Source organism: Arvicanthis niloticus, chromosome 12 (assembly GCF_011762505.2).
Source record: "Arvicanthis niloticus isolate mArvNil1 chromosome 12, mArvNil1.pat.X, whole genome shotgun sequence".
In the NCBI taxonomy this organism is placed as follows: Eukaryota; Metazoa; Chordata; class Mammalia; order Rodentia; family Muridae; genus Arvicanthis; species Arvicanthis niloticus.
In genome coordinates this window covers 6012586-6039415 of record NC_047669.1, presented here as the reverse complement: position 1 = coordinate 6039415, position 26830 = coordinate 6012586, and the positions used below count along the sequence as shown (strand labels likewise).

The 26830-nt window shown below is 38.5% G+C and overlaps 1 protein-coding gene across 1 annotated transcript in view; it reads left to right on the top strand.

The window, feature by feature from the left end:
• Positions 1-281: 281 nt before the first annotated feature.
• The window catches only part of Lamp3 (lysosomal associated membrane protein 3), a 51507-nt gene continuing 24958 nt past the window's right edge, over positions 282-26830 (top strand). Inside the window, exons 1-4 of the mRNA XM_034515805.2 lie at positions 282-464; positions 2219-2874; positions 4149-4277; positions 26526-26583. Coding sequence (XP_034371696.1) covers positions 416-464; positions 2219-2874; positions 4149-4277; positions 26526-26583 — 892 coding nt within the window. The 5' untranslated portion in view covers positions 282-415. The remainder of the gene's footprint in view (positions 465-2218; positions 2875-4148; positions 4278-26525; positions 26584-26830) is intronic.

The window sequence follows — 26830 nt, the reverse complement described above, 5'->3', positions numbered from 1 at the left end:
GAGACTGGCTGGCAAGAATTTACAGAAATGGCTTCAAGCTATTAAAGAAGAGGCCCATCTCATAAGGGAAGGAGCTTCCTGAGATCTGTCACCTTTCCTGGAGAAATAATTTCTATTGCCTTTGAACCTAACCAGCCCCACCCACACCTTTTCCTCTTTCAAACACTCCAGGAAGAGGTAAGTGTTTACTTTCCACTATGACGTACCTGTGGTTTCCCTCATGATGCAGAACAATGCTTAGCCCTATTAGCTACCTCTAGTGATGTGAGATCAGTTTCCCTGCCACAAGTGGATGAAGTACAAGGAGCTTGATGTTCCTTGGTGTTCTGTAGATTTGCTCTGAAATTGACTCCATTCCTACTGTTCAGAAGACCCAAGCCCACAGCAGCAGACTAACAGACTAACCTCATCTGTCATGCCTGGGCAGACCTCTGCAGTCACTGTACTCTTCTTGTCCCTGGTTGGTAAGTGACACTCTCCATTTTTGTGGTGGTCATTCTTTATTTAGTTCTCTTAAATCTAAGTGCATGTGTTCTGGATCAAAGGTGAGACAGAGAGGGCTATAAGGCTTAAAGCTTCCATGTAATAAATTTCCAGTAATTTGAAAGTTTTAAGGCTAAGGAATGTAACTCAGTAGTTCAGTGTTGGGCCACCATATACCAAGTTTGATCTCAGTTGCAAAAGTGCCAAAAGCCTTGCTGTTACCTATTAATACAGAACAATTAACCACTTAAAATGTATTGAATCGAAGAAGGAGACCTAAAGATATGTACAGATCATACTGACAGTTATAAACTTGAGGATTTCACAAATGCCAGTAGAGTCATGTTCTGTTTTCCCAAGTCTCATCCTAGAACCTGGCAACTACAGTTCCTATAAATGTTTGAATAAATACAATATAACTAATAAAGTTTGAATGGATAGAGCTGGTTGCCAGCACACCTCATCAAAGAGTTTCCAAGGGCTAGTTTAAGAACTTTGTCTACTTTTCTGGACTTACATGTGCCTAAAAAGAGGCAAGGATAGAATCTGAATGAAAGAGAGACAGAGGTCTTTAATTCCTTAAAGGATATCCATGGAGAAAGTTTGTGACAACAGTAGACACTGTATATTCAATGGTCCTGATGGTGCTCACTGAAAACAACTTGCTAAAGCTTTCTAATAATTCTAGAATGTCTTTAAGAATGTTGTCCTTTTTTACTCACACACCCAACTCATATTTTCTGAACACTTTCTATGCATAGGCACTTGTGGTGAAAACTATACACAAAGTTTTTAATTTTAGGGTTTTAATCTAGTGAATGAGTTGGATAACCAAGAAATACACTAGTAAGTAAAGATTTTTTAAGAATGAAATTTTACTCATTCCTACTGGCAATGTGATCACAAAATGTTTTGATACTATCCCCACATGTGAGCACAAAATGTAATAGGTGAAGTCAAACAATGAATTTATCACTGAGATGAAGAACCATGGAAATAGAGGCTATTGACTATAAGAGGGACAAGGAAAGATACTCTGAAGAGCTGGCAACCAAACCAAATCATGAAGGACCAGAGCAATTATATCTTGATTTTTCTTAGTTAATAAAAAATATATTGCTCAAAAGATTTAGAAAATAATAGAAGATGGTTTATATTTAGAAAAAGAATGTGGAGGGGAATATCTTACAAGAAAATAATCTTTTATCATTGGGAGTAGTCAAGTAAAGACTGCATGAATATATATCAATTAGACACAATTTATCCATCAGATTATGGTTTAAACTAAATGGCTTGTGAGACTTATTCAAAATTTAGAATTATATGTTTCTGTGAAAATACAAAACTTTACAACTCTAATGCTGCCTCAGTCTATGAAGCTGTTATGGCTGCTCTTCACCTTGGAGCACTTTATGACTTCCTTTGTGTTTCACAGATGAATATGATTGCTTCAGTGTGCATTGGTACCATAACCTATGAAGATAAAGGTTTACATGCAACTATTTACCATGTGATCATAAACATGTAAAGAACACAGGTACAAGCCAAAATATCATAGTGATGGCCTGGTGATCTTTGGTGATCTTCACTTTATTGTTGTAACCCTCGAAAGTTTTCCCTAAACATGAGGCTGTATATGTCAGTTTACTAATGTGCATATTAAAGTGGGGATGGGGGCAGGATCTTTTAAGCATTTGGTCACTGCTTGTAATACTTCTGCTTTCTTAATTTGCAGTAATTTTATATGGCTATCAAGTAAGAGAAAATGAATTTCCAAAAGTCAGAGGCTACCTTCAGTATACTGCAACAGCAACAGAACAGGCCATAACAAAATCTCTATTACAACTGATTAACCAAACATCTCACGAAACTTTAGCACCAAGATTCAAAGATGCTGCTGAAACTTCCACCTTTGAAAACACAGCCCACATAACAATGAAAACAGCAATCCCAGTAACAACAAAAAGCCTTCTACCCATCAGCTCAGCTAGCTACAACTTTGTCAGGTCTAATAACTCACATATGACTTCTTCATCTACTGAAGATACCATTGGCTCTGCCTCAATTGCACATTTACCAATTCCTACAACCAGAGCTAGTCTAGCCACTGTCAACTATATAACTGGGAGGACTACCCAACTTGGTGGTCAGACTATCCTTCCCAAAACATTTTTCACACCATCACACAAAAGCACAACCAGCCAGAGGCCAACTTTATCCACCAATGCCTCAGGAACATCAACAACCTCACCCATCCCTCTAGTTCCTAGGCCCACTCTTTTAACTTGGTCATCACCAGCCAAGATTGGAACTTATGCAGTTCTAAATGGAAGCAGGCTCTGTATAAAGGCAGAGATGGGAATAACACTGATTGTTCAAGACAAGGATTTGGTAAGTTGGGGGTCATAGGACAATAATGCTGTCTTCAAAGTCTGACTGGAGTTGTCTTGCTAAGTTCTCTACACTGTGGCTTTAGGTGAGACAGGTAGCTGTGGGTTCATCTTTCCAGTGTTGGCTATCATAAGAAATGTGTTCCAGAAGACAAGTTAAAATAAATAGAGAAAGCAAGAAGAACCTCAATATGTATCTCACTTAGAGCCAGCACTGGCAATATTAGCAATGCTGGATGACAGTCACAGCCTGTCCTTGTTCCTCTGTAATGAGAGAGTTCCTTTCTGGCATCAGACATTGGAATCTGATATTCTCCTGGTTCTAGCCCATTGTGATATTAATATAAGAATCCAAATTAACAAGATTTTGGAAAGTGGTTATATAAAGTATTTTATTTATAAATGGGTCATAATAAACTACTATTTTTCATAGTGTTTAACCAAAGGAAACTTATATCCATATTTGATACAGAAGTACCTTAGAGTCCAGACTCCTCTCTTCATCACCTTTCAGTACATTGAACTGAACAAAATTTGAATTTCATGAAGTTTGCTTCCTATTAGTTACCCATTAAAACTACCTATTATGGGGGGAATTTCTTTTTTTCTTTTTTTATTGGATATTATATTTACATTTCAGATATGATCCCCTTTCCCCATTTCCCCCCTGTCCAGAAACCCCCTATCCCATCCCCCTCCTCATGTTTATATGAGGATGTGCCCCCACCTACACCCCCACTCCCACCTCCCCACCCTCAAATTCCTCCACACTCCATGTCCAGCCTTCATGGGACCAAGGATCTCCTCTCCCACCCATGCCTGACAATGCCATCCTCCCCTACATATACAGCTGGAGCCATGGGCCCCTCCCTATGTGCTCCCAGGCGGGTGGTTTAGACTCTGGGAGCTCTGGTTGGTTGGTATTGTTGCTCTCCTCATGGGGCCATAAACCCTTTCAGCTCCTTCAGTCTTCTCTCTAACTCCTCCATTGAGAACCCCTTGATCAGATCAATGGTTAGCTGTGAGTGTCTGCCACTGAATATGTCAGACTCTGGCAGACCTCTAAGGAGACAGCTATATCAGGCTTTTGTCAGCATGCACTTCCTGACATCCACATCAGCATATACTTGAAGTAAAATGATGCCATAGTACTGAAGTGTGTGTGTGTGTGTGTTTTAAGTGAATATCCACTTACTCATTTAATAGCCTATACTTCTGACTTGATTTTTTCTTCTTTCTCTTTCTTACTGATTGATTATATATTATTTGGTTCAGGATTCTACAACCCAGAGACACTTCAACATTGACCCTAGCTTAACGCATGCTTTTGGGAAATGTGGCTTCCAAAAATCCAACCTCTCCTTGAATTTCCAGGGTGGATCTGTGAATATCACATTTACCAAGGTAAGGCATTGCTTTCTTCAGTGATTACCTCTAACAAGGCTTGGACTCTCCTCAATCTAGTGCCAGTGGTTGGGAGCTAAATTTCAAGCTAGATCCTGGCAGAAGTAGCCAAGAGCCTCTTGGTGTCTTTTTAGATAAGAATAAGGAGCTTGGGAGGGAATGACAGGAAGTATTGACATTGTGTTTGCTTTCTCCTTCAGCCTATTTTGATCAGTCCAAGAAGGGGTTCAGTGCTTCTTAGAAGAACCTTAGCTTTTCAGGGCAGTTCTACTCACCAGTGCTCTTTGCAGATTACGCAAGGAGGAAGTAGCATAGATGAAAAGATTTGTGAAAGTTCCCAGTGGACATAAGATAAGCGGGGTTATTCTAAAACCAACATCAAATAACTGAATGGGTTTTTTCCAATCCCTGAAGGTAAAACTCATGAACTTGTAAGGCTATGAGTTTTTCTGACGGGAGATAGAGACAGCAATAGAGATAGAGTGGAAAGGCTTGGATGCTGATGTCTGAGTCAGATTAAGTTTGACTTTATCACTGACTTGTTTTGTGACAGTAAGTAGGCAATGCTCATTAATATCTGTAAGTTCTATTTTATTACTTAAAATGAGGAATGGAATCATTTCTATACAAGAGCACCTATTTTAGAGGAAATGGTGAGTATTCAATAGTTACCTACTATAATTGAAGTGACTACAATGGTCCCATATCTTGGGGAAGGGCAAACAGAAGAATCTAGTTATTCCACTATCTAGAGTTTCCCCAACCTCCACTCTAGCAGCTGCATATTTTATCTCATTCCCCTGGCCTTCTGGGATTCTTTCCTTTCTCCCCATATCAGATTCTGCTCACTTATCCTTTCACCCTCCCTTCTCCCACCCAGATCCATGCCTCAGTCTGCCTCCCATGATTATTTTGTCTAAGTATTTAAACAACTTTGTCTAAGATTTAAACATCTTCACTTGGGTCCCACTTCTTGTTTAACTTCTTAGGGTCTGTGGGGTGTATCATGGGTATTCTGTATTTTTTGGCTGATATCTATATATCAGTGTATGTTCTTTAGGGTTACCTCAGGATGAGATTTTCTAATTCCATTCTTTTGCCTGCAAAATTTATGATGTCCCTCTTTTTAATAGCTGGATAGTATTCCATAGTGTAAATGAACCATATTTTCTGTATTCATTCTTCGATTGAGAGACATCTTAGTAACTTCCAGTTTCTGTCTATTATGAATAAGTCTGCTATAAACAAAGTAGTGTATGTGTCCCTGTGATATGGTGGAGAATATTTGAGCATACACCCAGAAGCAATATAACTGAGTCTTCAGGTAGAACTATTTCCAATTTTCTGAGGAACTGCCAGAGTGCTTTCCAGAGTGGTTGTACAAGTTTGGAATCCCACTAGCAATGGAGGAGTGTTCCTCTGAAATGAGAAATATTTAATAAATGGCTCCCAGTCCAGCTTGTTCCCTGTAAGCCACCATGTTCCCCCTGTTCTTGTTCAGACTGTTTCTCTGGTTAGCTAGAAGCGCCAGCCCTGGCACCCACAAGATGCCAGCATGGCATATGGCTCTGCCAGTCCACCATGTTGACCCCACAAAGCTCGGTTGAGCCCCTGATAATATCCGCCATACTCGTGGTACCCAGTAGGCTGACTCAGAGCAGCCAACTATGTTAAACCTGTCTGTCTGAAGGTCTCTTCCTAGAGCCACAGACAACTTTGCTCTATTTATCTTTGTTCTGAACCATGAGCTAGATACCCCACTCGAATCTGTTTATAATTCTTTCCTAAAAGCAAATAATCTCTCTGTCCTATAAGTAGGCTACTTGATTTTTTTCCCTAAAAATCCGCCAGCAATTTCTCACAGCAGGGGACCTCTGCCTGCAAGCAGTTTGTGTTTCAAAAGTGCCTGCTCTGGAGTCACGTGACTCGTCTCAGCACTGCTCACTCATTTTTTTTTTTTTTTTTTTTTAAAGAAAAAAATACAATTATAACTCTCAGGTAAATAATCTTAAATTTCTAGTGAATTCATGCCCGAAGTTGGTGCCTGAAATGGGAGATATTTAATAAGCAGCGTCTGGTCCTGCTTGTTCCTGAACAGCTGGCATGTTCCCACTGTTCTCACTCAGACTGCGGCTCCCGTTAGCTAGAAGCGCCAGCTCTAGTACAAGACTCAAAGGTGACAAATGGTTCTGTCAATCCACCACTCTGCCTTCACAGCTTGACTGAGCCCCTGATAATAACTGCCATACTCACGGTACCCAGTAGAATGAAGACTCTTGATGCTTAAAGATTAGCCAATAGATTTATATATTTGGAAATGTTCAATTAGCAAGATGCTCCCACAATTAGAATTGTTACTCAATTATCTAACCTAGATAGTATAACTACCTTAGACCTCTAGAGATACACGTACATCCATCTTCTCTCCTCCTCCTCTTCTTTCTTCCTCCCCTTCCTTTCCTCGCCTCCCAACTCCTCACTCTGCCTACCTCTCATACTGCCCAATCACTGAGCTTTACTGCAAATATAATGTAGTGGGAAAATATCCCACTACATTTCTCTTTTTTCACATCCTTGCCAGCATGTGCTGTCACTTGAATCTTTGATCTTAGCCATTCTTATTGGTGTAAGGTAAAATCTCAGGGTGGTTTTGATTTGCATTGTCCTCATGACTAAGGATGTTGAACATTTCTTTAAATGCTTCCCAGCAAGTTGATATTTCTCTGTTGCGAATTCTATGTTTAGCACTGTACCCCATTTTTAATTAGGCCATTTGGTTTTTTGGAGTCTAACATTTTGAGTTCTTTATATATTTTGCATATTAGCCCTCTATTGGATGTAGGGTTAATAAAGATCTTTTCCCAATCTGTAGGCTGCTTTTTTGTCTCATTGGCAGTGTCCTTAGCTTTACAGTTTTATAAAGTCCCATTTATCAATTTTTGATTTTAGAACCCGAGCCACTGATATTCTCTTTAGGAAATTGTCTGGTGTGCCAACACAGCCAAGGCTATTTCTCTCTTACTCTTCTATCAAATTCAGTGTATTTGGTTTTATGTTAAGGTCCTTGATACACATGAACTTGAGCTTTGTGCAGGATAATTAATATGGATCAATTTGGATTCTTCTACATGCAGACTGCCAGTTAGACCTGCACAATTTGTTGAAGGTGCTTTCATTTTTTTGCACAGCACTTTTTTTTTTACCTTCTTTGTCAAAAATAGAAAGTCCAAAGGTGTGTAGGTTTATTTATGGGTCTTTGATTCTATACCATTGATCGGAATGTTTGTCTCTGTACCAATACCATGCAATTGTTATCATTATCAGTTTGTCGTACACCTTGAGGTCAGGGATGATTATTCCTCCAGGAGGTTTTTTTTTTTTTTTTTTTTTTTTTTTTTTTTTTTTTTTTTTTTCAGAATTGTTTTGGCTCTCCTTGTTTCTTTTGTCTTCTCCATATAAAGATGAGAATTGCTCTTTCAATATCTTCAAAAAATTATGTTGGAATTTCATGTTAATTGCATTGAATCTATAGATTGCTTTTTAGTAAGACGACCATTTTCACTATGTTAATCCTGTGGATCCATGAGCATAATAAATCTTCCCCTCTACTAAGGTCTTCTTCGATTTCGCTCTTCAGATACTTGAAGTTCTTGTCATACACATTGTTCTTTTGCTTGGTTAGAGTTACACCAAGATATTTCATATTATTTGTGGCTATTGTGAAGGGTATTGTTTTCCTATTTTTTTTCTCTGCCAGTTCATCATTTGTATAAGGGAGGGCTATTGATTTATTTTATATTCAGTCACTTTGCTGAAGTTGTTAGCTGTAAGAATTCTCTTGTAGAATTTTTTTGGTCTCTTATGTATATGATTATATCATCTGCAAATAGTGGTACTTTAACTTCTTTCTTTTCAATTTGTACCCACTTTATCACCTTCTGTTGTGATATTGCTTTAGTTAGAACTTCAAATTCTACATTGAATAGATAAGGAGAGAGTGAGCAGCCTTGTCTTGTCCCTGGTTTTGGTGGAATTGCTTCAATTTTCTCTCCATTTAATTTGATATTGGCTGTTGGTTTACTGTATATTGCTTTTTATTATGCCTAGGCATGTGCCTTGAATTACTAATCTCTCTAAAACTAATAACATGAAAGAGTGTTAAATTTTGTCGAAAGCTTTTTAAATATCTAATGAAATGATCATGTGATTTTTTTGAGTTTTTTGCTTTTAATATGGTGGACTGTGTTGATGGATTTTCATATATTGAACCATCCTTGAATTCTTGGGATGAAGACTACTTGATTGTGGTGAATGTTGTTTTTGATGTGTTCTTAGATTCCATTTGTGAGAATTTTACTTAATATTTTGCATCAAAGTTCATAAGCAAAATTGGTTTGAAGTTCTCTTTTTTTGTTGGGTTTTGAGTGGTTTAGGTATCAGAGTAACTGTGACCTCATAGAATGAATTATGTAGTATTCCTTTTGTTTCTGTTTTGTGGAATAATTTGAGGAATATTGTTAGTAACTCTTCTTTGAATGCCTGTTGGAATTCTGCACTAAAACTATGTGGTCCTGAGACTTTTTTGTTTGGGAGGATTTTAATGACTGCTTTTATTTCCTTAGGGTTTATGAAACTGTTTAGATAATTTACCTCATCTTAATTTAACTTTGTTATGTGGTATCTCTATAAAAATTATCCAGTTCATCTAGATTTTCCAGTTTTGTCAAATATAGGCTATTGTAGTAAGGCCTAATGATTTTTTGAATTTCCTCAGTTTTTGTTGTTATATCTGTTTCTGTTTTCATTTCTTATTTTGTTAATTTGAATATATATATAGCTGAGCCTTTTAGTTAGTTTGGCTAAGGGTTTTTTATCTTGTTCATTTTCTCAAAGAACCATCTCTTGATTTTGTTGATTATTTGTATTGTTCTCTTTGTTTCTAACTGGTTGATTTCAGCCTAGAGTTTGACTGTTTCCTACCTTCTTCTCCTTAGCGTGTTTGCTTCTTTTTGTTCTAGAGCTTTCGGGTGTAGTGTTAAGTTGCTATTATAGAATCTCTTCAATTTCCCATCTTCTCCTCCTTAGTGTGTTTGCTTCCTTTTTTGTTCTAGAGTTTTCAGGTATACTATTAATTTGCTAGCATAGAATCTCTCCAATTTCTTTATGAAGGCACTTAGTGCTATGAACTTTCCTCTTAGTACTGCTTTCATTGTGTCCCATAAGTTTGGGTATGCTTCTGGAATGACTTTAATTTCTTTCTTTATTTCTTCCCTGACCAAGATATCATTGAGTAGAAAGTTGTTCAGTTTCCATGAGTATGTGGGCTTTCTGTTGTTTTTGTTATTGTTGAAGTCCAGTCTTAGTCCCTGGTGATCTGAGAGAATGCCAGGGATTATTTCAATCTTTGTTTGTCTATTGAGACTTGTTTTGTGTTAGAATACATGGTCAACTTTGGAGACATTTCCTCAAGGTGCTGAGAAGGTATATTCTTTTGTTTTGGGGTAAAATGTTCTATAGATATTTGTTAAATCCACTCAGTTCACAACTTCTGTTAGTGTGTCTTTGTTTAGTTCTGTTTCAATGACATTTCCATTGCTGACAGTTGAGTGTTTAAGTCTCCCACTATTATTTATTGTGTGACGTTGAATGTGTGTTTTGAGCTTTAGTAAAGTTTCTTTTACCAATGTGGGTAACCTTGCATTTGGGTCACAGATGTTCATAATTGAGACTTCATCTTGGTGGACTTTTTCTTCCTTGAGTATGAAGTCTCTCTCTCTCTCTCTCTCTCTCTCTCTCTCTCTCTCTCTCTCTCTTAAATTTAATTTAATCTTTACTTATTCACTGTACATCTCATTCACTACCCTCATTTTGGTAACTGCCTCCCACAATCTTTCTTCTATGAAAAAAGATTTCCACCCCTTCCCCTTCTTCTATGAGTGGGAGTCACTCTGGGGTAACTCACCCTAGCACCTTCCCATGAATGACTACTCCAGCTTGTTTCTTGGGACTATTTGTGCACAAAACTGTTTTTTTGCTCTTAACTCTGAAGTAGTGTCTATTTTTGTTACTGAAATGTAGTTCTTATATGCAGCAGAATGATGGATACTGTTGACATATCCTGTCTGTTAGCCTGTGTGTTTTTATTGGAAAATTGCGTTCACTGATGTTGATAAATATTAATGACCAGTGACTTTTAGCTTCTGTTTTTCTTTTTTTGTTGTTGTTGGAGGTGGTCATATGGGTGTGTGATTCTATTCTTCTGGGTTTGTTGTGACATGATTAATTTCTTGTGTGTAACAATTTTCCCTGTGTTTGTGTTTTCCTTCTAGTATTCTCTTTATAGCTGGATTAGTAAAAAGATATTGTTCAAATTGGGGTTTTTCATGGAATACTTTCATTTCTCCATCTATGGTGATTGAGAGTTTTGCTGGGCATTGTAGTCTTGGCTGGCATTTGTGGTCTCTTAGGATATGCAAGACTCCTGTCTGTTGCAGAAAATCTCCAACCTCGATAAGCCCATGCAAAAACCACACAACTCATTTGTAATATTTATGAGTTATACACCTATATTGGGCAGATATACCACTATACTACTGTTGTTACTTGAGGCATCTCCAGGCCATTTGGTTCTGCTCTATCTTCCTTTCACCTCTTCTTCCTCCATTCTTCTTCCTCCACTCTCTAAAACCTTCAGCCCTATGCTTCTCTTCCATTTCCCAATCACAGACTCTAGCCTTTGTTTGGCCAGTTAAAATGGAAAGAAGGTTCACATGAAATCACCTAACTTTGTGATCCATTCATTGTGGGGCAGCCGCTCTTGAGGAAACAGAATTAACATCAGAATACAAATAGCACCAGGACAACACACAGCATCTGTCCAGGATCTTCTGGCTTTTAGAGTCTCTGTTGAGATGTCAGGTATAATTCTGACAGGTCTGCCTTTATATTACATGGTCTTTCCCCCCCACCCCCACTTTGCAGCTTTTAATATTCTTTTTTTGTTCTATAGTTTAGTGTTTTGATTATTATGTCAGGGAAGGATTTTGTTTTCTGGTCAAATCTGTTTGGTGTTCTGTAGGGTTCTTGTACATTAATGGCCATCTCTTTCTTTAGGTTAGGGAAGTTTTTTTTTTTCTATGATTTTGTTGAAGATGTGTTCTGGCCCTTTGAACTGATAATCTCTACCCTCTTCTTTTCCTATTATTCTCAGGTTTGGTCTTTTCATTGTGTCCCAAATTTCCTGCATTTTTTGGGATATGAACCTTTTATACTTTGCATGTTCTTTGACTGATGTATCAGTATCTTCTACACCTGAGATTTTTCTCTTCCATCTCTTGTATTCTGTTGGTGATTCTTACATTTGTAGTTCCTTTTCTGTTTCCTACGTTTTCCATTTCCAGGGTTGCTTCCATTTGTGATTTCTTTATTGTTTCTATTTCCAGTTTTAGGTTTGCGACCATTTTGTTCAATTCCATCACCTGTTTGATTGTATTTTCTTGTAGTTATTTAAGGGGCTTATATATTTTCTTTTTCAAGACTTCTACCTGTTTGCTTGTGTTTTCCTGTATTTCTTTAAATATATTATTTTTATCCTCTTTAAAGGCTTCAGTCATCTTAATGAAATGGGATTCAAGGTCAGAAACCTGCTTTTCGGGTTGTGTTAGGATATCCAGGGCATGCTGTAGTAGGAAAGCTTGGTTTAGATGGTACCAAGTTGCATTGGCTGCCCTTCATTATGTTCTTGTGCTTTCCTTTTAGCATCTGGTTGTTTCTGGTGTTAACTAGCCTTGGTCTCCTGGAATGGAGGAGGCCTCTTTTAAGGCAAGTGGAGCTGGCCTCCTGGGAGGCTTGAAGTGCTGTGTCTCTGGTTAGAGCAGGACTCCTGAAAGACAGACAGAATTTTGGGGTTGGTAGTGGTGGATTAGCCAATCCACTCTGAGTGCAGGTGCAGGTAGAGACCTGGGTAGTGGTGGGAGTTTGGCAGGGCTGGGCAGATGCCATATCTGCAGGTCTCTGTGGGGTTCCAGTTGGTGTGGGTATTAGGGTGGGTGTCTCACTTGTGCCCCTGGTTAGAGCAGACCTCTTAGGAGACAGGTAGGGCTGTGGGGTGGGGGAGCAGGTATACCAATCTGCCATGGGTGTAGGTGTAGATGCAGACTGGAAGTGACCAAGGCAATTCTACAATGGAAAGAATTCAACAATAGAGATGTGAAAGCTGTGCCCTTCTGAGAAGTCTCGGAGAACACATCTCTGGTCCATTCTGGCAGGTTTCTCTGTCCTGCAGCTAGTCTGACCTGGGAGGTTCCAGAGCTGTCAGACTGTGGTTCCTCTCCCAGGATGTCTCTCGTGGTACCTGTGACTTAGTGAAGTTTTCAGGTGGCACCTGTGACTCAGTAGTTTTCATGTCCTTAGAATAAGCACCCACATCTTCCACTAGGCCCAGATATTCCACCCTCTCAACTGTTTATTTTTGTCTTTTGTTCATTTGTGTTTTCTTTGAGTTGTTTGAATATAGTTATAATTGTTCTTTTCTATTGGCAGCCATCATTAATAGATTAATTATGAAGAAAGATATGCTATCTTAGATTTTGTTTCTGTGTTGGGGCTTGCATATCTAGAAGTAGTTTATTATTTATTTATTATTTTTCTTTTAGTTTTCATTTCACTTATAAAAACCAAATCTTTTTTCTTCTTCTTTCAGTGTAGATGTTTACAATATTCAGGAGAGGGTGAAGTCACAGTAAGGTTGAGATATTCTCTGTTGAATTGGTGTTTGCAGCCAAAGGTTTTATCTCTATTCTTTTGAGAGTCAGGTATCATCCTGAGTCATGTCTGCAGCTTGTACTGAGAGTTGAGAGATTTCTCATGTCTCCTTCAAGCACATCCTGGGGTTCACTGTTTCCATAATATCATGTTGTGGAATTCCTTTTGTATAGCTGTGGCTTTCTCTTGAGTCAGATTTGAGTCTCTTCCTAGGTACACAGGCTTCTCTGCAGTGACATATGAAACTCTCAGCATGTGTGGGACTTGTCCTGAGGGCTTAAGACTCCCAACTTGAGCCAGGAGTTATGGAATTTTATCACTATTCAAGATGGAACAAATTTTCATACTCATGAGATGCATATTCTGTTTAATATTTGCATATAAAGAATCAAACTTTTGCTTTAATATAAGATACTTCTGGAAATAGATCATCTTCAATCTTTTTAGAATTGGTAAATAATTTGATTTAAAAATCATCAAGGCCACTTCTTCAATTTTTATAAATTCTGTCCTTTTCTGTGGTGGTTGAATAAGAATGGCCTTAATAGACTTATATAGATGTGGCCTTATTGGAATTGGTGTTGCCTTCTTGGAGTTGATGCAGCCTTTTTAGAGTAGGTGCAGTCTTGTTAGAGTAGGTATGGCCATGTTGAAGGAAGTAGGTCATTGGGGAGGGCCCTTGCCACACACTTTCTCTTTGCTGCCTGTGTATAAGAATATAGACCTTTCAGTTACTTTTCCAGTACCATGTGTGTGCCACTGCTCTTCTTACCATGATGATAAAGGATGAAGTCTTTAAAACATTAAGCCAGCCTCATAGAAAATGGTTTATTTTATAAGAGTTTTTGTGGCCATGGTGTCTCCTTATAGCAATAAAATAGTGAATAAAATATTATCCTAAGCTAAAATTCATTTGAAATGTTTTTCAGTATTCTCAGTTTATTAAGTAGAAGTTAGAACATGTAAAAATCTTTTCTATTCATAATTTAAAATATCTTAATTGATTTTTTGAGAATTTTATACAATGTTATTTGACTATAATCATTCCCTTTCCACAACTCCCCCCAAATCCCCTACCTCTCTACTGACCCAATTTTTTTGTGTTTTGTTTTTCGTTATTAAACACACATCAAGGAAGGAATCTAAATATTAGGCTAGAACAAGAAAGTGGGCTTCAGACACGAAAATGACTTTGGGCTAGGACAGGGAAGTTGGCTCAGATATTTTGGTCATCCTGAGCCCTCCCAGTGATCATGGGAGTGTTCACGAAATTTTGTTTATTGCTTTGCTTGTTCTTTGACTATTTGTGTTTATTGTTTTGCTTGTTCCTTGACTGTTTGCATCTATTGTGTTGCTAGACCCTCAACCTAAAACTGACCTTAATACATGCATGTAATCAAAATGGTATAAAAGCATAAAAGAAGAGGAGGGTTGGTATGGGGGTTCTATGGAGGGGACAGGGGAAAAGGGAAAAGGGATGGCATCTGAAATGTAAATAAAATATCCAATAAAAATAAAAACACATTAAGTCTAATTTATATTTCTCAAATACATTTGGGTGTGGAGACTGTACTTATAGTCTGGTCACTTATTAAGGAAAACTGACTTTACCTCTCTCAGCAGCTAATTATTGTCAATAGTTCCTTTCCTAGAGGTAGTACTTATGTCCATCTCCTCTGTCAATTCTAAGACTTTGGTTTAAATTTTCACAGATCTTGTGTGTGTTATCACACCTGCTGTGAATATACATATGCAAATGAGTTGAGATGTTCAAAAACCACTTGTTTCATTTGTAGGCATTTACAATATTTAAATATTGTAAATATTTAAATATGTAGATATTTACAATCTTTCTGCTCTCTCTTCCACTATGATATATGGTCAATAATTTGATTTAAAAATTTAAAAATCTTTTGTGAGAAAGGATGAAACACAGATGTCTTATGCAGTTTCTTATTCTCTGTATATTGATCACTTGTGGGCCTTTGTGGTAATAACAATCCACTGTAAGAAGAATCTTCTCTGATGAGAAAATGCACTAAACTACAGGTCTGCAATAAGTTATTAGAAGTCAGTTTAATGTTCATTTAGAGGAATGATAGTCACAGGTTATCCATTCTGGCCTATGATATATCTAGCCACATGATGTATCTTACCCATGATAGCCATGCTAGGTACAGGCTTTATCTTGTGGAGAGTGTCTTAAATCCAACCAGAAAGTGGTGGGATACTTCTAAAACTTTTTTGTCACTAATATACCAGTGGTTTATCTTACCAGGCTGGCTGTAATGTTAGCTGTCTGGATTCAAAGTTGGATGAGATTGATGATTAAATCTCTCCTTCAGTTGCATGTACAAAAGTTTCCAGTACTATGAAAGGTAGTTAATAGAGATGAAACTTACAGGTAAGCAGCAGATTGATCTCTCTATGTTCTATGCCTTAAGTATGTGGAATCTTCAGAAATAGGGAAAGTCTTATTGTAAAGTTCTTGAGGGTAAGATAGGGAATAATTCTAAAAGTAGGATCTCTTTTATCTTACCTTTTAGCTATGTGAATCTGACAGAAATGCATAACTGCTTTGAACTTTCTGATTAGTCAGCTCTAAAACTCACTTATGATATCTATTGTGTCATAGAGGATTATTGTGAAAGCCAAATGAGGCATAAAATGGAAATACTGTATTTGAGAAACTATGACACTCTTCTAGAAATGCCAAATACCTACATGTAAAATCATGAAGATACCAATGGTAGGGAAGCTTCTAGAAATATTCACAGTAGTATTGTAACCATTCTTCTACTACTCCTTAAATTAAACTAACTCCATAGCCTAAGTAGTTTCTAAACACAACATCCAGCATATTACCATACTTAAAACCCATCAGCAGATTCTCTCTTTGTCTTTAGTATGGAGTTGGGTCTTTTGGTAGGGGTTGAGATAGGTTCTCATGGATTGACCTGGAACTCACTGTGTAGACCAGGCTGGCCTTAAACTCATAGAGACCTACCTACATCTGCTTCTGAAGTGCTGGGATTAAAGTGGTGGGATTCCACCATACCTAGATGTGGCCAGGATCTTGTACACTGAACTATAGATGCAAAAGTAAAGGTCTCTTTTATGCTGAAATTAGTACTAAGTAAAGAAAACCCTGAATAGATAGTATATGATAGCAACTCAGACAGATCTTGGGTTATAGATATTTTTTCCTTAAGCAAATAGTGTGCTGTTCTACTTGCCTCTAAGACTGAAGAAATTAAGTGTGGGACTTTAATGTCCCTGGATCAATGGAGGAAGGGTCCAGGAGAACTTTAACCTTGGATATTTCAGATGAGGACAGTAGGTGTTGGCTCCCTCCCCTCTTCCAACCTGGTGCCAGAAAGTCAATTGCCCTATTATCAACTCTAGTAAGAATTTACTACCCTGACAGTTATCAGACTTCACTCCTTGTTTGTCCTTATAAGGTTCCCCACCTTCCAACATCTTCCAACATTCCTGTCCTGGCCAATGGTACACAGCCCCACCAACCTTGCCCCAGAGACCCTGCCCACTTCCCCAGGATCATAAATATTTACTTCCTATTAAACTAAACCAGTTCTTTGAAGCTGTTCCTGTATGTATGTATTTTTTGTTCTTGTAATCACCAGCTGACCAAGGCCCTGAATTGCACCCACCTGCCCTGACCAAAATTCTTTCCCTCCAGATCAGCACTGTTTTTTGGCCATGTTCTTGAGCAATGTTTCACATGGAGGAAATGTTAAAGACAGGTTAATTCTAGTTTGATTTTAGCACTGGGTGGCCATATTTTACCTTTTCACCCTTTGGCTGTGACCTAATATGCAATCTTCATTTTATTCCCATAGTTGTGAGGATGAGTTAGGACAATGCATGGAAGCATCTGCTACTGGGCCTGGTGGAAACTAAGAAGGAATCATAATAAGCCAGTCAGTGAATTGCAGGATCTAGAATTCCTGTATATAACTTAGTAAAGTAGGTTGTGCAGTGCAATGACTCATCATTTCATCTATGAATAACAGGAACTTGAGCTATAATGTGAATGTGATCATAATTATTATTGTTAAAATTTTTCATGATTACATGTAAAAAGTAATTTGATTTTGTATACTGATTTTGATTACATTATCATGAGTTTTACACATTTCTGATGATAATAATGTAAATCACTGAGAAATAGGAAGGAGGCAAAAATATAGCTCAGTAGTAGAGTATAAATTTTTTTATACATAAGTCCCTGGATCCAATTCTCATCACCAAGAAAATACATAAATTTCCTTTTAAATTGACTCCTTCATACCCAACTTAAATTCTCTTGAGCATCCCGAGTCCCCAGTCTTTCAATGGGTTGCAGGGCTACTGTGTAGTTTCTTTTGATTTCCAAATGAAAACTTGTAGATAAAAAAGTGGGGATAAAATATGGGTTCTAGGAAGAATCGAGTCTTCCTAGAATTGCTCCTGGTGGCCCATATAACCAATTTAAAAACACTGATGTATTTATCTCTCTACCAACTGACCTTCTACATAGAAAAGGGCATAAACAATTTTGCAATGTTAGTTTTATTTGAGGGTAAATTAACCCCTCAAACTCCACCCAATACAATCACGAGAATGGGTACTTTAAGTTAATACCATCTATCCTTACTAATCATTCCACTCCATCTTCTAGATGTAATTGTAGTTTGTAAACTTGGTAAAACTGAAATTCTCCTGGGGAACTTTCAGTTTCAGATTCTAGTATCAAGTAAGAAATAGAAAAATCTGGGTCTAGGAGTCATTCATTACTTATTTTTTAATTTATTGTGTAATATGTTTATTTCTATCAAATTTTTTTTATTTTTTTATTTTTTTATTTTTTATTAGATATTTTATTTACACTTCAGATGGCATCCCCTATCCCCATCCCCCCCACCCCCTTAAGAAACCCATATCCCATGCCCCCTTTTCCTTTTTGCGTTTATACATTTTTTTTAAAAAGAATGTTAATCATAGGCTTTATAAGTTTGGAATTGTTCAATCAGCGGTGTAACCCACTGACCGACTTAGATATAACAACTATCTTTGACTGGTGGAGATACATGAATATCTGCCTCCCTGTCTCCCCCCTCTTTCTCTCTTTCATCACCTAGCTTCTCCTCTCCTTCTTCTTCTCCTCTTCTTACTCCTTTTCTTCCTCTCAGTACTCCTCCTACATTATCTCCTCCTACACATCACCCTTCGTGTTAAAATGAAACTTTTCTCTCAAAATACAATTAGAGCATAATTATGCCAATTTGTACCAGTGAGGTACAGGATAGTCCTAATACCCAGTCTGTCCTTTTGTTGACTAACCAGCTCCTCTGTCATCTATTCTAACTAGAACATTTAGTTCTGAACCTGGCTTTAGGATGAATGTCAGCTGACGACCATCCACTCAAATCTTTTCTCTTAAGGTAAATAGCTATTTGTTTTCAACCCCATCAGAAATCCAGAATGACTGAGTTAACTATAATTGTGGGAAGCACAAATCGTAGTTTCTAAAACTTAGCCAATTTATAGAGACCTCTGACCACCTGGACACTCGCTCTACTTCAAAACGTTGGAGCATCTGTTCTTCTGCCTTCTGGTCCAGGATCATCTGACAGACCTTAGTGCTGCAGAATTATTAAGGGCTGATTACTCTGTCTAGGCAGATATAATCAGTCGACTATTCTGCAAGTGTGTCCTTTTCTGGACAGTAATTTGTCTGTAGAAGGAAAGTGGCAATTCTTGCCTAGTGGCTGTCTCACCACAACTGGAGTAACTCCAAGGATGCTCAATTTCTTCTTAGAATTTAACATAGAAAGCTGTCCGGAGCAGACAGGTCTCTAATGAAAATGAACATTAATACTAAAATGTTTGTCATGTCAATTCTAAGGATTTCTGATGTTTTGAAAGCCAGCTATCCATGTAAGGTAATCTGGACTGTTGCCTGTTAACTCCACTCAGCTATTTCTACATAAAACATAGAGAATACCCTTATAATAAACTCCAAGTCATGAATTTGCTATAGTCCCTTAACTCACAGGCTGACCTTCTCAAATCAGTTAAAAAGAGTTAAAGAAGGACTGGGTCTAAGCTTTGTACTCCTAAATGTGTTATACTGGTACAATGCCTATGAGAGTAGCAATATTTGTCTCACTCTTATATCATTAAGAAGCTCATGCCAATGAAAACCTTAAAATTTGTAAACAAAGTAAATTGGTGCCATTTAAGAATTTATATCTTCATCTTGATACTAATTATACAGATTTCTACTAATAGGTTATGGCTATGCAATAAACCCTAGCTAATTCTCTCTATTCTGACAAAACCACTACTTTTCCCTAGAGAGACAGCCCAACATTTACCACCTTAGTCCCCTAGCCCAGGGAATAGGGGCGCTGACTCTTCATTAGGTTCTTCAAGCTGATTATGGGCGTTGAGATATTAGAAGAGGAGTTGGGGGGGAGAGCAAATTGACAATCCTCTGTGTCTTCGCTGCCTCCAGATGGAATTCCCGGACCTCAGAGGTTTGAGCAGGTCTGCCCAGCTTGCTTGTTGAGTAGATACACCAAGGTTGATCATTCTGCAATATACAATTCTCAAAACAAATTTTAGTATCAGGATAGTTTTTTTTTTTTTTTTTTTTTTTTTTTTTTTTTTTTTTTTTTTAGAGGGCTGACATTTTATTAAGATTGTTGGTTCTACTCGCTTTTCTATTTTTTCCCCTCTTTTATTGGATATAATATTTACATTTCAAATTTTATCCCCTTACTGCATTTCCCCCACCACCCAGGAACCCCTTATCCCATCCCCCCTCCTCCTGCTTCTATGAAGGTGTTTATCCACCTACCCCCAGCCCCCTTCCCCACCCTCAGATTCCCCCCCCTCAGTGCTCAGCCTTCAGGGTACCATTGACCTTGTCTCCCACCTATGTCCAACAAGGCCATCCTCCCCTACATATACTGCTGGAGTCATGTGTCTCTCTATATGTGCTCCTAGGCTGGTGGTTTAGACCCTGGGGAGCTCTGGCTGGTTGGTATTATTGCTCTCCTCACCGGGCCACCAGCCCTTCAGGTTCCTTCAATTTACTCTCTAGCTCCTCCATTGGGAACCTTTGATCGGATTAATGGATAGCTGTGAGTATCTGTCTCTGGGTATGTCCGACTCTGGGAGACCTCTAAGGAGACAGCCTTATCAGGCTGCTGTCAGCTTTCCCATCCTGACATCTCTATCAGCATCTATTTTTGGTGACTGCCCATGGAATGAATACCCAGGTGGAATGGTCTCCATACAACCCCATCTTCAGATTCTGACCCACACTTTGTCTCCATATTTGCTCCCTTGGGTATTTAGTTACTCCTTCTAAGAAAGACCTAGGCATCCTCACTTGTTCTTTCTTCTCCATGAGCTTCATGTCATCTGGTAGTTGAATATTTGTTGTTTCAAATTTTTGGGCTAATCTCTGCTTATCAGTGAATAAATACCATGTGTGTTCTTTTGTGATTGGGTTACCTCACTCACGATGATATTTTCTAGTTCCATCCATTTACCTAAGAATTTCTCGAATTCATTATTTTTAATAGCTGAGTAATATTCCATTGTGTAAATGTACCACATTTTTTGTATCCATTCCTCTGTTGAAGGGCATCTGGGTTCTTTCCAGCTTCTGGCTATTATAAATAGGGCTGCTATGAACATAGTGGAGCATATGTCTTTGTTATTTGTTGGGGCATTTTCTGGGTATATGCCCAGAAGTGGTATAGCTGGGTCCTCAGGTAGTGCTGTGTCCAATTTTCTGAGGAACCGCCAGACTGACTTCCAAAGTGGTTGTACCAGCTTGCAACCCCACCAACAATGCAGGAGTGTTCCTCTTTCTTCACATCCTCCCCAGCATCTACTATCACCTGAGTTTTTGATCTTAGCCATTCTGACTGGTGTGAGGTGGTATCTCAGTGTCATTTTGATTTGCATTTCCCTGATGACTAAGGATGTTGAACATTTCTTAAGGTGCTTCTCGGCCATTCGAGTTTCCTCAGTTGAGAATTCTTTGTTTAGCTCTGTACCCCATTTTTTAATGGGGTTATTTTGTTGTTTGGCGTCTAATTTCTTGAGTTCTTTGTAAATGTTTGATATTAGCCCCTTATCGGATGTAGGATTGGTAATTGATCTTTTCCCAATCTGTTGGTTGCCGTTTTGTCTTGTTGACAGTGTCCTTTGCCTTACAGAAGCTTTGCAATTTGATGAGGTCCCATTTGTCGATTCTTGATCTTAGAGCATAAGCCATTGGTGTTCTGTTCAGGAACTTTTCCCCTGTGCCTAGGTATTCGAGGGTCTTTCCCAACTTCTCTTCTAATAGTTTCAGTGTATCTGGCTTTATGTGAAGGTCCTTTATCCACTTGGAGTTGAGCTTTGTGCAGGGGGATAAGAATGGATTAATTTGCATTCTTCTACATGTTGACCTCCAGTTGAGCCAGCACCACTTGTTGAAAATGCTGTCCTTTTTCCACTGGATGGATTTAGCTCCTTTGTCAAAGATCAAGTGACCATAGGTGTGTGGGTTCATTTCTGGGTCTTCAATTCTGTTCCATTTATCGTCCTGTCTGTCTCTGTACCAATACCAAGCAGTTTTTATCACTACTGCTCTGTAGTACAGTTTGAGGTCCGGAATGGTGATTCCCCCAGAGGTTCTTTTATTGTTGAGAATAGTTCTCGCTATCCTAGGTTTTTTGTTATTCCAAATGAATTTGTAAATTGCTCTTTCTATCTCTATGAAGAATTGATTTGGAATTTTGATGGGTATTGCATTGAATCTGTAGATTGCTTTTGGCAGGATAGCCATTTTTACTAAATTAATCCTGCCAATCCAGGAGCATGGGAGATCTTTCCATCTTCTGAGATCTTCTTCAATTTCTTTCTTCAGAGACTTGAAGTTCTTGTCATACAGATCTTTCACTTGCTTTGCTAGATTCACTCCAAGATAATTTATTTTATTTGTGGCTATTGTGAAGGGTGTCATTTCCCTGATTTCTTTCTCTGCCTGTTTATCCTTTGAATAGAGGAAGGCTACTGATTTGTTTGAGTTGATTTTATATCCAGCCACATTGCTAAAGTTGTTTATCAGGTTTAGGAGTTCTCTGGTGGAAGTTTTAGGTTCACTTAAGTATACTATCATATCATCTGCAAATAGTGAAATTTTGACTTCTTCCTTTTCTATCTGTATCCCTTTGACTTCCTTTTGTTGTCTAATTGCTCTAGCTAAGACTTCCAGTACTATATTGAATAGGTAAGGTGAGAGTGGGCAGCCTTGCCTAGTCCCTGATCTTAGTGAGATTGCTTCAAGTTTCTCTCCATTTAGTTTGATGTTGGCTACTGGCTTGCTGTATATTGCTTTTACTATGTTTAGATATGGGCCTTGAATTCCTGATCTTTCCAAGACTTTTAACATGAAGGGATGTTGAATTTTGTCAAATGCTTTCTCAGCGTCCAGTGAGATGACCATGTGGTTTTTCTCTTTGAGTTTATTTATGTAGTGGATTACATTGATGGATTTCCGAATATTGAACCATCCCTGCATTCCTGGGATAAAGCCTACTTGATCTTGATGGATAATTGTTTTGATGTGTTGTTGGATTCGGTTTGCAAGAATTTTATTGAGTATTTTTGCATCAATATTCATAAGAGAGATTGGTCTGTAGTTCTCTTTCTTTGTTGGGTCTTTCTGTGGTTTAGGTATGAGCGTAATGGTAGCTTCATAGAATGAATTGGGTAGTGTTCCTTCTGTTTCTATTCGATGGAATAGCTTGAAGAGGATTGGTATTAGGTCTTCCTTGAAGGTCTGAAAGAATTATGCACTGAAACCATCTGGCCCCGGACATTTTTTGGTGGGAAGATTTTTAATGACTGTGTCTATTTCTTTAGGCATTATGGGACTGTTTAGGTGGTTTATCTGCTCCTCGTTTAACTTTGGTGCCTGGTATCTATCTAGAAAATTGTCCATTTCATCCAGATTTTCTAATTGTGTTGAGTATAGGCCTTTGCAGTAGGATCTGATAATTTTTTTAATTTCCTCTGTTTCTGTTGTTATGTTTCCCTTTTCAGTTCTGATTTTATTAATTTGAAAGCTGTCTCTGTGCCCTTTGGTTATTCTGGCTAAGGGTTTGTCTATCTTGTTGATTTTCTCAAAGAACCAGCTCCTGGTTTTGTTGATATTTTGTATAGTTCTTTTTGTTTCAACTTGGTTGATTTCAGCCCTGAGTTTGATTATTTCCTGCCATCTACTCCTCTTGGGTATACTAGCTTATTTTTGTTCTAATGCTTTCAGGTTTGCTGTCAAGTTGTTAATGTATGCTCTTTCCAATTTCATTTTGTGAGCACTTAGAGCTATGATTTTTCCTCTTAGTACTGCTTTCAATGAGTCCCACAAATTTTGATATGATGGGTCCTCATTTTCATTTAAATCTAAAAAGTCTTTAATTTCTTTCTTAATTTCTTCCTTGATCAAGTCATCATTGAGTAGAGCATTGTTCAGTTGCCAAGTGTATGTCGGTTTTCTGTTGTTTTTGTCCATGTCAAAGACAAGTCTTAGTCCATGGTGGTCTGATAAGGTACTGGGGATTATTTCAATCTTTTTGTACCTGTTGAGGCCTGTTTTGTGACCAATTATATGGTCTATTTTCGAGAAGGTACCATGAGGTGCTGAGAAGAAGGTATATTCTTTTGTTTTAGGATGAAATGTTCTATAGATGTCAGTTAAGTCTAATTGGTTCATAACTTCTGTTAGTTTCATTGTGTCTCGATTTAGTTTCTGTTTCCATGATCTGTCCATAGCTGAGAGTGGGGTGTTGAAATCTCCCACTATTATTGTGTAGGGTGCAATGTATGCTTTAAGTTTTAGTAAAGTGTCTTTTATGTATGTGGGTGCCCTTGAATTTGGGGCATAGATGTTGAGAATTGCAAGTTCCTCTTGGTACATTTTTCCTTTGATGAATATGAAGTGTCCTTCTTTATCTTTTTTGATTACTTCTGGTTGAAAACTGATTTTATTTGATATTAGAATCACTACTCCAGCTTGTTTCTTGGGACCATTTGCTTGGAAGATTGTTTTCCAACCTTTTACTCTGAGGTAGTGTCTGTCTTTTCCACAGAGGTGCGTTTCCTGAATGCAGTAAAATGTTGGGTCCTGTTTACTTATCCAGTCTGATAGTCTATGTCTTTCTACTGGAGAATTGAGTCCATTGATATTAAGAGATATTAAGGAAAAATGAGTGTTGTTTCCTGTTATTTTTGTTATTGGCAGTGGAGATATGTTTGTGTAGCTACCTTCTTTTAAGGTTTTTGGAAGGTTACTTTCCTGCTTTTTCTAGGTTGTAGTTTCCCTCCTTGTGGTGGAGTTTTCCACCAATTATCCTTTGAAGTGCTGGATTTGTGTTGAGATACTGTGTAAATTTGGATTTGTCATGGAATATTTTGGTTTCTCCATCAATAATGATTGACAGTTTTGCTGGGTATAGTAGTCTGGGCTGACATTTATGTTCTTTTAGGGTCTGTATGATATTGGTCCCGGATTCTCTGGCTTTTATGGTCTCTGGTGAGTAGTCTGGTGTAATTCTTATAGGTCTGCCTTTATATGTTACTTTGCCTTTTTCCCTTACTGCTTTTAGTATTTTTTCTTTGTTTTGTACATTTGATGTTTTGACTATTATGTGGCGGGAAGTATTTCTTTTCTGGTCTAAACTATTTGGAGTTCTGTAGGCTTCTTGTATATTTATGGACATCTCTTTCTTTAGGTTAGGGAAGTTTTCCTCTATAATTTTGTTGAGGATATTTACTGGTCCTTTAAGTTGGGATTCTTGCCTCTCATCTATTCCTATTATCCTTAGGTTTGGCCTTCTCATTGTGTCTTGGATTTCTTGTATATTTTTGGTTAGTAGCTTTTTGTATTTTGCATTTTCTTTGACAGTTGTGTCAATGTTTTCCATGGTATCTTCTGCACATGAGATTCTCTCTTCCATCTCTTGTATTCTGTTGGTAATACTTGTGTCTATGACTCCTGATCTTTTTTTAAGTTTTCTATCTCCAGGGTGTTCTTTCTTTGTGATTTCTTTATTGTTTCTACTTCCATTTTTAGATTCTGCATGGTTTTGTTTAATTCCTTCTCCTGTTTGGTTGCATTTTCTTGCAATTCCTTAAGGGATTTTTGTGTTTCCTCTCTAAGGGTTTCTATCTGTTCTTTGAGAGTGTTATTTATGTCTTTCTTAAAGTCCTCTATCATAATCATGAGAAGTGATTTTTAATTCTGAATCCTGCTTTTCTGGTGTGATGGGGTGTTCAGGGCTTGCTATGATGGGGGAACTGTGTTCTGATGATGCCATGTAACTTTGGTTTCTGTTGCTTACGTTCTTGCACCTGCCTTTTGCCATCTGGTTAAATCTAGTGCTACCTGTACTTCTGTCTCTGATTGAAGCCTGTCTTTCCAGTTGTCTCGCTTGTGTTTGGTCTTCTAGGAGTCCAGATGTCTCTGTGATTTTTTCCAGCTGCCCTGATTACAGTGGTATCTCTAGGATGCCTCAGGGTATGGTGCCTCCAAGGTGGCAGTCCAGCTAGGTGTTTGCTGTTCTGTGTGCAGTGTCTCCTCTTGGATATCTCAGGATATGTTGTCTGACACTCTGAGTTCAGTTGTTCCTCTGTGGCTCTGGGTTGAGTGGACCTTCCAGTATGTCTTAGGTGGGATCCGGGGTCCACACAACTGCAGACCTGGTAGAGGTCTGGTCCAGGCCTCAGACCTGGAAGATGGGCAAAAGCGGGGTGCTAGCCGGCAGGGGCGCGGGGGGGGGGGGCGGAGGGGTATCTGCTGGATTCTGAGCACTCAGGGCACCCAGCTATGAGCTCAGGGTAGTATGTTGGTTTTCCTACCTAAAGCTGGTTGCGGGATCTGTGGATCCCCCAGAATGTGTCTGGCGGAATCCGGGGTGCACTCACCCGCAGGCCTCAGACCGGAGGAGGGGCGAGCGGCAGAAGGGGGGTGCTAGCGCTGGCTATGGGTTCTATGGATCCCCCAGAATGTGTCTGGCGGAATCCGGGGTGCACTCACCCGCAGGCCTCAGACTGGAGGAGGGGCGAGCGGCGGAAGGGGCGTACTAGCGCTGGCTATGGGTTCTATGGATCCCCCAGAATGTGTCTGGCAGAATCCGGGGTGCACTCACCCGCAGGCCTCAGACCCGAGGAGGGGCGAGTGGTGGAAGGGGCGTGCTAGCACTGGCTATGGGTTCTATGGATCCCCCAGAATGTGTCTGGCGGAATCCGGGGTGCACTCACCCGCAGGCCTCAGACTGGAGGAGCTCTATCAAAATTTTAAAATATAATTATGCCTCACACAAACACACCCTAGTCCTCATATCAAGTATTTAGTAGTCATAATTATAAGCATAAACCTTGAGATTACCAAAAGGTTAACTTGTTGCTGTTTTACAGGATGAAAACTTATATTATATTAGTGAAGTTGGAGTCTATTTGACCATCTCAAATACAGGTTAGTAAGAGAACAGCTCTCATCACTGTTCTCTGGTTAGCTTATTTTCTTATCATTGACTCTGATAATTTTTGATGCTTTTTTGTTTTTTCAAAAAACAACAAAATGGAACTAAAACTTCAGGGGAGTTCAAAACCTCTGTGTACTTCAGTTTATGTGATCATGATTGATAATGGTTAGGTTATATTAACAATACCAAATTTTAAGTTCAGTTCCTTTTGAACTGGTTTGTTATTGGAGTGAAATT